We start from the raw sequence: 11,363 nt of genomic DNA, 5'->3' as shown, positions 1-11,363 counted from the left end.
ATGTGTATTGATATACAGATAGGCTTACGGTTACAGCCCAGGCCACAAATAATAGCCTCACAGTGCATTTAACAACTATACACTTTGGTGTTACAATACAACTAAGCAAGTAGAAATGGGTCAGATCAATGGATTACCTGGTGTTAACCATTCAAGTTGAGTTGTTTGAGTGGGACAGTTGCCACGACTGGGACTCTGTTACCACCGTATCGGCAGAGAATGAGATAACAAGATTTAGTTTTTTGAGTCTTGGAGGATACTTGTGGATTCTCTGCCGATTCCTCTCTCCGTCTGCAGTTGCAGAGCACAGAGACTGAGGCTGGGTACCAATCAATTCTGTCTCTCAGCCTGAGGAGCAGCTGGCAAGACTTCAGTAATGGCAGGTAAGTGTTCATCGTGATACAGTGGGCTCCACTCTGCAGTCCAGTTGATTGATAACACATTCTATGTACAAATGAATAGTGGAAGAGGAAAACATTTTTAAAAATGTATTATTAATATTTCACAAATAACTTTGTGAACTTTGGGAATAACATACTCAATATTGTTATCAAAAATGTCCTATACTAATAGTTAAGGTTACTGTTAATATTCATGTGTAGGCTACTGTTAGACTAATACAGTTGTTCAGGAGGCTGTGAAGAGCCTTTCCCCAGTAAACGATATGCCATGTTTTTTACTTTTTGAAATGCAGTTTTCTTTTCTCCCATAAAGCAGTGAAGTTCAGTCTGCTACGGCGTTTCATTATACAGCAGCAAGCGTAGTGACCCACATCTGACACAGTGAGCACACCGACTGGGAGAACATTGGGTGTTAGAATTGAAATTGAACCCCAACTGCCATCCCCCCCCCTCCCCCTCCCCAGCGGATGAGGCCTTTGTTACCTTGGCAACCACTGATGCCTACTGCATGGGGGCGGCGGTGGTGGGACAGAGTCTACGGCGGCACGGGACGACCCGCCAGACTGTTGTCATGGTCACGCCCAACGTCTCCAGGGAGGCACAGTGAGAGAGATGCACCTGAAGCACACAGTCACTTTACTCAATACTACCTCCTCCCACCCACAGCCACCGAGTGCAATGCTCGTGACATTCTACTTGTAGGATGTACTCCTACTATTTTATTGTATTATCTGTACTGCTAATTGTGTCCTGTCGTATTGTCTCCCACAGCTTGACTTATCTTGCTTATTGCCTTATTGTCTTGTGCTGCATGTCAGGAACGGAAGGCCAAGAATTTGACTCTTTTATACTTGGACAAGTGACGTCGTGGGAGACCAAAAGACAAAGACAGGATACAATTAGCAGTACAAATAGTAAAATAGGATGTTAGGCTATGACCTTCCCGTTTCCATAGTTACTAATAGTAAAAATCTGATGTTAGGCTATGACCATCCCGTTTCCCTAGCCTCGCCCTGGGACAGGTGTTTGACGAGGTCCTGCTGGTGGACCCGTTGGACAGCGGGGACAGGACACGCCTGGCCTGGCTCGGACGGCCTGAACTAGGGATCACGTTCACCAAGCTCCACTGCTGGACCCTCACTCAATACAGGAAGTGTGTGTTCTTGGACGCCGACACACTTGTGAGTCCGCTTACTGCTCACAAAGACTTGGTGTGGCGCCAAACCAGAACACAATAATAATTTTTCCAATTATCCATAGTATACAGTACATGTAGGCCTAATTAATAATATTCTGCGATGTTACTTACATTTACATTTACATTTTGGGCATTTAGCAGACGCCATTTAGCAGACGCCAAAGCGACTTACATTTGACTAAGGAAGTGAATCATCAACTCACCAGTTCTAGCAGGAGGCATAATCTAGCTCAGGCCAGGGGCCACTGGCAGTCGTTGTGAAAAACTATACATAAAACTTATGAGTATAATATGATGAGTAGGCTATAATAAATACTGCTGGCTATTTGTATAACAAGGAACCAATCAGCCGTGCAGATAAGCACGTCATGCCAAAATCATGTTCAATATTCTCAAAGGCAGCACATAAGGGGCTTGTCTTTTCAGCCAATGCATTTAACATCTGAATTGTGCAACACATCTCTGTCACACGAACACGGCTGTTAACATGAAAATCAATACGATGTTAGAATGTTGTGAACGTTGTTATGAACTATGGTATCTTTGCTCTGTAAAGGCAAATAACAGAGGTCTTTCATGTGTAGAGATGAGCATGTTTGATTGTCCTGGCCGAGTAAATAGTGTCCATTATTTGAGGTCATAAGGTCATGTAGAATGATCAACCAGGATCAAACTGACAACTCCGAACATGTACTGTATGTCCTCCTGCTCACCCAGGAATAGAACAACAGCATCCTCCTCAGCTGTGACACATGTAGTGTGCTAAGATAACTGTCTCCTGTTGACCCACCGCTGTAGGTGCTGCGCAACGTGGACGAGCTGTTTGAGCGTGAAGAGCTCTCGGCGACGGCTGACCCTGGATGGCCGGACTGCTTCAACTCGGGGGTGTTTGTGTTCCGACCTTCCCTGGACACCCACGCCAGGCTTCTGGAACACGCACGTCAACACGGCAGCTTTGACGGTTCATCCCGAAATGACTCACAACTTCAACATTGACCATACTGATATAAAATGCCATAACACTGTACAAAAAAAGGAAGAAATCTTCCTTCTTCTAGCACGACGACTGCCAATGGCTCCAGGCCTGAGCAGCATAGATTACTTTTTCCTCCCATGACTGGTGGATAGATGATTCACTTGCTTAGTTAAATGTATTTGTTGTAAGTCGCTTTGGATAAAGGCGTTTTCTAAATGCCGTAAGTGTTAATGTACATGGAAGATCCTCAACAAATCAATGCGATACATTCGCCGTAACTTTACTGTACATTTGTCATTTCATCGTGACATCACAAATGCTTTCCTCTTTAATTCGTTCGAGTGAGATTTCCGTGTGACACGGTGGTCACCAGTTTGGCAGGAATCAGTTGCTACAATATCTTTAGCACAAATCCAGAATATCGCACCATAAACCTACAGAGACTTGAGCTGTAAAAAAACACTGAGTGGAAAAACTGCTTCTGTGTGTCATGTGCCAATCCTCTTTGTTTCTAGGAGGCGACCAGGGACTCCTAAACATGTTCTTCAGAGACTGGGCTGTGAAAGACATTAGGAAACACCTGCCCTTTGTATACAACCTCAGTGCCAATGCGGTTTACACCTACCTACCCGCTTACCAACAGTAAGTATTACTGGAACCAGTATCACTGCTATCATGTTCATCTACAGTGCCCTGTGTAACTACTGGGACAGTGAAGCATTTTCCTCTTCTTCTTTTGTGAGGTTGAAGTAGACATTTTTAGCTTTTAATTGGTTTAACCATTCAGAAATTACAGGACTTTTTAATGCTTCAGGGAAACCAAAAGTAATCGGACAATTGGCTTGACAGGTGTTTCTGCTAAGTCAGATGTGTTCTGTCAGATCATTTGTGCACTCAACCTGCAAAAGTTTGGAGAAAAGAGGATCTGAGGATCTAAGCTTTAAAGCTTACCACTTCATCTGTGAAACATGGTGGAGGGAGTGTTAATGTTAGGGCATGTATAGCTGCCACTAGAACTGGCTAACTTAGTAACTGCTGATGGCAGCAGCAGAATGGACAGAAACATCTTGGGCCCTATTATGCACTTCTTAACTTGCCGTCTTAAGTCTTAATTAAGATGCACCGCCAGGTTAAGACCTACCGCCACCCTTATTATGCGCTTCATACGCGCTACTGCTATTATGCAGGTGTCCCTAGGCGCCCACACAAAAGACGTAAGACTCCCGTGCATATATTACTCATTGTGGGAGTGTTCATATGTTAATGAAGTGCGTTAGGCGCCCCTGCTATTATGCGATCTGAGTTTGCGCCTAGCGCTAAGAAGTGGTTTGAAAAGTTCTTAGGCGCTAGACTTCATGCACGTTTTCAAACACGAGCCGCTGCTACTTCTTCCCACGCCTGTTTCACCACCTCGGCTCGGGGAGGATTTCGCGCCGTTCCAAAGATTGCGAACTGACGAGCCTTGACCTCATGCACGAGCTTGTTACTTTCTTCTGCAGAGAAGCGTGCTGACCTCCTTCTTAGGACTTCCATAATAGCATAGTGCTAATGACTTAACGCAGCCGGTTCTTAAAGGGAATGGCACCTGGCACGCTGATTGGGTTGATTGAGAAGACGCCCAAAACACACCCATGACTAATTTCTGGGCTTAGCGCCGGGTTTTAGGCGCCCACTACCGCACGCATAATAGCAAAGTGGCCTTGACCACGCCGCCACGTCTTAAGTTTAGATCTACCGCCTCGTCTTATTGCTTAAGACTTATGAAGTGCATAATAGGGCCCCTTGTCTGCAAGTACAAGCAAATACCTCAAAATTCATTGGGTAATGCCTTATCATACAGTAAGATAATTGTAATGGAAATTTAACCATACGGTCCTCAGGTGAGACAGGAAACCAACAAGATGGTACACAGTATTTACTCATTAATCAGGTTTAATCAAAATAGTTTGCAAAGTATTGACTTCTCAAACAACAGTACACAACAGAAGTGTCATGACAGCTGTCCTGGCAAGAAGCCCTCAATTCTGTCTCACGAACATCTTATACTTGGACTGGGCGCACAAGGTCAGCCGGCCCCCCTCCGAGGGTGGCGTGATTTACAGACAATGAGCTGGTGTGTACCTTATCTTTCTCAGTACTAGCAGATGGGCACCCTATCTAGTCAAGTGGCAGATTTAGCTCATTCTGTACTGAGAATAAGTAAGGTAAGATTTAATCAGAACACAATATCCAAACTTGCATTCATGTAGAAACTCTAGAGCAGTTAGATCAGATAACATACTGTTAACCTCTTAGTCTATGACGTTAGCACAACAAATCAACTTAGGATATACTGATTATACACAGGAATAACAGGAAGACACGTTAGAGCATTTTTAGCCATTACAATAATGACCCAAAGAGTTTGTCAGGGCCAAAAAGTGGAAAGTTCTTGACTGGCCAAGTCAATCTTCAGATTAAAATCCAAGTGAACATGCATTTAATTTCCTTATGATAAGATTTTAGACAAAAAGACCTAAAAACAAACAACTGAAGATGGCCGCAGTACAGACAAAGCATCGCCAAAGAAGATACTCAGCAAATACTAAACATGAATGCTTCATTTGGACATTTGATCTGTCCCATCACTTTTGGGTACCCTGAAACTGAGGGACTACGCATAAAAAGTGTTGTAATTTCTAAATGGTGAAACCAATATATACACAAATACCATCAAATAAGAGCTGAGAGTCTCTACTTTAACCTCGTAGTAATTGTATGGCCTTCTGCTTTTTTGTTGTTGATCATGTATGATGTTGATTATGGTCTCTCACAGGTATGGTCACAATGTCAAGATTGTCCATTTCCTGGGTGCAGTCAAGCCTTGGCATGTACGTTATAACTCCCAGAGGGTGGAAGACCACCTGAGCCAGTTTGTTACCCTGTGGTGGAAGGAGTACCTCAGTCACACATCCCCCCTCTTCACAAAGACGGGTCAACACTCTGGGGCACCACAAGTTGTAAGGAACTGTCTGTCTTAAAGGGGCAATCTGGGTTTCAGTTAGACAATAACCAAAATAGTTCTCATCACCACTTTATTTGGTAAACAGCTAAAGGATAGGGCTGGAGAAATGGAACCACTACTTAAATGTAAAGACAGAGCTATGGAAGTAAGGACTGACCATTCCATGAGATCAAAATGATAGATGTAACCATGTTTTATAACAAGTAACTTGCTTATAAACAAGTTATACAGTGTTTGTTTACAATTGCACTGTTTACAAACAATGGAGTAAAACAAGTGTATATTTTGGATTCTGATGGGGTAAGACAGTTGAACTGTCTATTATTCAAGAGTCAATGACTATACATAAATCATTTAAAAGTTCAAAAATTGATGTACCAACATTGGCGCATTAAATACTGTAGAGAGGAATCAAGGAAAACGCTGATATCACAGGGGATGTTGATGATGAGAAGAAATAATTTTCATGACTTTCTTGTAACAGATGTTGTATTTGTATTATGTACATATATTGTTATGTATTGTATTTTAGCGACTAGTAGAATTTACTTATATACCGTACTGAATACTCATATTTCTGCATTATCATGACAACCACATCACGAAAAACGAAGATTTCTTACTTCTTTTTTATATATAATAATGATAATAATATAATATATAATATAATAATAATATATATAATAATAATAATAATATGATATATATATTATTTAATATTAATATATTTAATATTAATATATTAAATTATTATTTAATATTAATATATATATATTATATATATTATATATATTATTATATAATATTATATAATAATAATATAATAATATATAATATAATAATGAGTCATGGCAAATGTTTTTTTACAAAACGTGAACTTTTAAGTCAATATTTGTATTTGACAGGTTGTGTGTGTGGACGTCACATGTTCTCATGTCCACCAGGTACATTGTATAGAACATGTGTGTGTGTGCTTTCTCCTGGGTGGTACTGCAGGGCAGACGCACCATAGAGGGGTCCAAAGTCCAGTGCCCCTGCCCCCTATTCCCCTCTCCTACCATAGGTGGTTCTCAACAGTAAAACACATCACTCTTCTTTTACAGAGACAGGAGACAGAAGCGACGGCACCTTTTGTCGAGGACCTCACACACCGGTTGCTCAGTGATTTCGATTTGACACCAGAGAGGCCTGAATTGTCTGTAACACAGCGGGAGATGGTGAGGGATTATTTGTATTTATTTTGCTATTATTGTTCTGTTATTTCTCGATAAATGGTAAATGGACTGCACTTATATAGCACCTTTATCCAAAGCGCTTTACAACGGCCTCTCATTCACCCATTCACACACACATTCACACACCAATGGCGGCAAGCTACCATGCAAGGCGCCGGCCCGCTCACTGGGAGCAATATGGGATTCAGTGTCTTGCCCAAGGACACTTCGACATGTGGCCAGCCGGGGCTCGAACCGCTGATCATATCTTGCGATCATTAGATGGCGGCTCTACCTCCTGCGCCACAGCCGCCCCTCATATATTTCTATATGACAAAAGGGATTGTGTGAAATTTGTTCACAGAGCTCTTTTACGACCTGAATTTGTCCCTGGTATTTTACTCAGATAATAATTTGGAGGTCTCCTTGGCTCACACCTGAGGTGGTAGCTCTAGCAACGTGACGTGTCTCACCAACTCACTACATCACAGGGGAGAAACGTGTGGGGAAGAGAATTGTTTTCTCAACACCTACAGTCACATGTCAGTCTGACTCAGACCTGTATAATATGATTCAGTCCAATGATTTATATACTTGCAACCTGATAGAATGTTATCAAATGCATTTTGCACAAACTACCAACCCTTAAAGTATATATACACCATCACAATTCGTCCGGTGATTGTCAAGATAATTCCCAGCTGCATGTTATGGTGGTTTATGGTGGCATGACATAACTTCACGTAGTGCTGTGCCATATGGGGGTAGCGGTGGCCTAGGGGGATAATGGACTGGTAAATGGTAAATGGACTGCACTCATATAGCGCCTTTATCCAAAGCACTTTACTACGGCCTCTCATTCACCCTTTCACACACCCATTCACACACCAATGACGGCAAGCTACCATGCAAGGCGCCGGCCTGCTCACTGGGAGCAGCTTGCCCAAGGACACTTCGACATGTGGCCAGCCGGGGCTTAAACTGCCGATCTGCCAACCTTGTGATCATTAGATGGCGGCTCTACCTCCTCCGCCACAGCCGCCCCAAATGTAAAAATGTAAGTCTATAATAATTTTTCCTTTAGGGTACACAATCTGAGGACACGTCTTCAGCGAATCAGAGAGGAGCAGCAGAATGGACAGACACCCAGGAGGACCCACCCGCAAGTGAGGAGGTTGGAGACTCCGAGGCCGAGGTCTCAGACGCTAACGGAGGCCCTGCTACAGAACCGGTACGTCTCCCCTTCCTGTCTACACTCACCCACATAGTCAGTCACCTGCATCCTTAGTAAGCTATGTAGTTAAAACATTGGGAAATGATTGAACTCATCTATTAGCATTGTCAACACATTCTTGATTATGGAAATCGTTGCCAAAATGATTCCTTATTTCTAGTGTTGATGTGTATTCATTGTTGCTGTGTTGATGTGTATTCATTGATGCTGCATTTACACAGTTACACTGACTGGCCAATTTAGACAAAACCTGGGTGAATGATGCATCTTGACATAGAGATCAGTGTCAGGAGTTTCGAGGTGACACTGATTCATCATGTGATGGTGCCGCTTAAATGATTGGTTGTTAGCATTAAAGATGTCATAATAGGTTGCAAAGAGGAGAGTATAAGAGTGACCTTTTCATTTTTAAGTGATACTGTCAAATCCTTGAAAATGATTCAAATAAGCACTACAAGCTCTGGTAACTTTTCAGCCTAGCTCAAATCCATAGACTGCCTATAAACGCAAAGCTTCTAAGCTGTAAGAAGCAAGACTGATAAGGAATAAAATAAGTACATCATGTTCATGTATATTTGGCATGATTTAGTGTTATTCTCCATAAGTTATCATGCTCATAGTGATAGATGGTCAGGATTTCCTTTACAGTATTTAAACAATTATTTTTGCAACACCCTCCGCTGGTGTATGGCAACAACCCTGTGACCTTTGAAATGAGATCAAACCGTATCAGCTCAAGGCCTTTGGTTAGTGCTGCTTGATTTATTATGATGTCTTGTCCTGATGATTTGTTCCTTATGTCTACTTTTTTCATTACTGCGGTGATGGTGAATGGAAAGGCTGCGGATGCCATATCTCGTTTATCATTTATGTTATTTCCTGAACATCGTAGACAGCCACAGAGATGGAGGAGGACGATCTGGAACATCGGAGGATGTGGGAGGAGGGCCAAGCAGATTATCTGGGGAGAGACGCATTCGACAACATCCAGAAGAAACTGGACAGATTTCTGGATTAACAGATTGTGTGGATGCATAGCAATTATTCACTTTGACAAGCACGGTATATACTCATGTTCAGCTGTCAGTTACATCAAGAATATACGGTAGTCCATACTTACAAGGGCAATATGTGACATTGAAGGTTTCTAACGGTTGTAATGACTGTGTTTAATCGGTAACGACAGGGAATGAGATCCCTTGAAAGAAATATTCCATTTACGAGCGCTTTTTTCGTCAGGTAACGCGCTTAACATCAAGTGTCTAGGGACGACAGAGGTCTCTTTCCAGTTGGCCCAGGGGTGTTGTAGGGGAGTGGACTCACCGATTTTCGATTCTCTTTCTCTGTGGCTGCCTGCCTCCTCAAATCGTGCGTGCATCCATAAATACAACAGCTAATGTCCAACACTGCAAGTCCATCTTGGGGGGGTTATATAATTATTCGGGAGGCTGTTATTGTTTGGAACTTCAGGTTTAGCAGGAGAAGTTTGTCATGTGTAAAACCAGCGTTTGCAACCTTGCCCTCGGTGACAGACACTGCTTCACAACACAGACCTGGCCGATAGTTCAGGGAGATAGTTTTGGGGCTTTGGAAAGGTGTAGTGACAGGGTTTTCTGTCACTGTGTGAATGCACAACTGCTGCTGGTAAAGCGTTTCATGTGAAATGTGGGCATCTCTGCTGGCTGGTTCATTTCCTGTTCATATTTCCAAACTAAATAACAAAGTCTGCATTACTATCTTTGCTAGTTTCAAGGTCATGTAACTAAGACATTCGCTGGATAAGAACATGAACAAGATTGACAGATGAATTGTTCTGAATTGTCAATGCAATTCCCATTCCAGTGAAAAGAGGGCGCAATCCTGCATGGTGCATGCATATGGACAACAACATAGATTGCATTATTGCTTATAAGCAATGTATGAGCCTTTATAATGTCTCAAACTGTCTAACATTAACTCAGGTTCATTATGAAATAATAGTAAGCCATTTCAAGATAATCATACATTTCTACGACAAAGTTGTATAATTTATTGGCCTTATGTTAAGTGTTGCCAAATAGGTTGATTCACAAATCACATACAAATTGTACTTGTCACATACACAGAGGTAGCAGTGTTATGGCTTGCCGGTAGAATAGAAGCTGTTCTGGAACCTGTTGGTTCAGGGTCTGGACATTCCGGTTCTTTTTGCCTGAAGGTAATAGAGAGAACAGCGCGTTCAGCTGACACTGAGGCACAGGGTTTAGATTTACTGCCAAACAACCTCATCTAGCATTCATCCAGGTCTATTGTATGCTGTATTTCATAACTCTTCTTATGTAGGATATCTGAGTGAGTCTATTGTATTGCTTACATTGACAATGTAGTATATTTTACTTGAACACACACACATACATGAATTGTATAGTATGGGCATGTATTATTTGCCTTTTGACTTGCATAAGTTCTGTAAGATTCTCCTGGCTGTGGGGGTTTTACGAACCTTTGTCTTAAGGGCCATTATGTTCTTGCCTCAGGAAGTGCTGTCCATATATGGGCATTGTTAGAATGACTTCCTGTGAATCTGATTTGAACTTTAACCTGGAATGACTTGTAGGCCAGGTGACATCATTGTGGGGTCTCCTACTTTTCACACCTCAAGCATCTATGCAGTGACTGTGATAGGACCATTGTTTGTAACTGTATTTACATACTATTGTTTATAAATAAGGGTGTGAGCCCGGGGGGCTCTCTCTCTCTCATCTTGACCACGCAGCTCCTCTCTCTCTCTCTCTCTCTCTCTCTCTCTCTCTCTCTCTCTCTCTCTCTCTCTCTCTCTCTCTCTCTCTCTCTCTCTCTCTCTTCTCTACCAGACCAGAATCCAGCTCTGATATCTGTATACCTGTACTTTGTTTCAATAAATAGACTTAATCTACTCAGAACTATATTCTTCATTTTAGTATTCAACAAGTAGCTTAATAACCCACACTTACATTGACAATAAATGTCCTTTTGCTGTATGAAACATACAGCAACCGTACCCTGTTTCATTTCATGTTCTCATGGTGTAGTTTATTTTTGCCACCAGAGAGCACTGTGGTGTTTTGCTTCCCTCCCTTGTAAATACAAGAACTCACACCGTTCCTGTCATAGGGGGTCATGAAGGAGTAATATTAGCCTCAGCCATTTCATTCATTAGCGTTCTCTGAGTAGTATTCCTCAATACTGTAGTGTAGGCCTGTATACAACCATTTTCTCAGGGTGGAATGATGTCCTTGTGCACTGTGCTCAGTGATAGATCAGTCTGGTTAACCCGAGTACAAACATACAGTGTGTGCTATCCTAAAAGACAAAAAT

At 42.1% G+C, this 11,363-nt stretch overlaps 1 protein-coding gene across 1 annotated transcript; it reads left to right on the top strand.

Moving 5' to 3' along the window:
- Positions 1 to 31: 31 nt before the first annotated feature.
- gyg2 (glycogenin 2) lies at positions 32 to 10,985 on the top strand. Its single transcript, XM_080526551.1, has 9 exons — positions 32 to 383; positions 866 to 1,004; positions 1,408 to 1,582; positions 2,398 to 2,560; positions 3,091 to 3,217; positions 5,391 to 5,574; positions 6,683 to 6,796; positions 7,878 to 8,024; positions 8,920 to 10,985. Exons 1-9 carry the CDS (start codon positions 377 to 379, stop codon positions 9,043 to 9,045), a joined length of 1,182 nt encoding a protein of 393 aa, XP_080382677.1. The 5' UTR covers positions 32 to 376; the 3' UTR covers positions 9,046 to 10,985.
- Positions 10,986 to 11,363: the final 378 nt, after the last annotated feature.

This window comes from Nansenia antarctica, assembly GCF_963989245.1.
Source record: "Nansenia antarctica genome assembly, chromosome: 3".
Classification (NCBI taxonomy): Eukaryota; Metazoa; Chordata; class Actinopteri; order Argentiniformes; family Microstomatidae; genus Nansenia; species Nansenia antarctica.
This window is presented reverse-complemented; position numbering and strand designations above follow the sequence as displayed.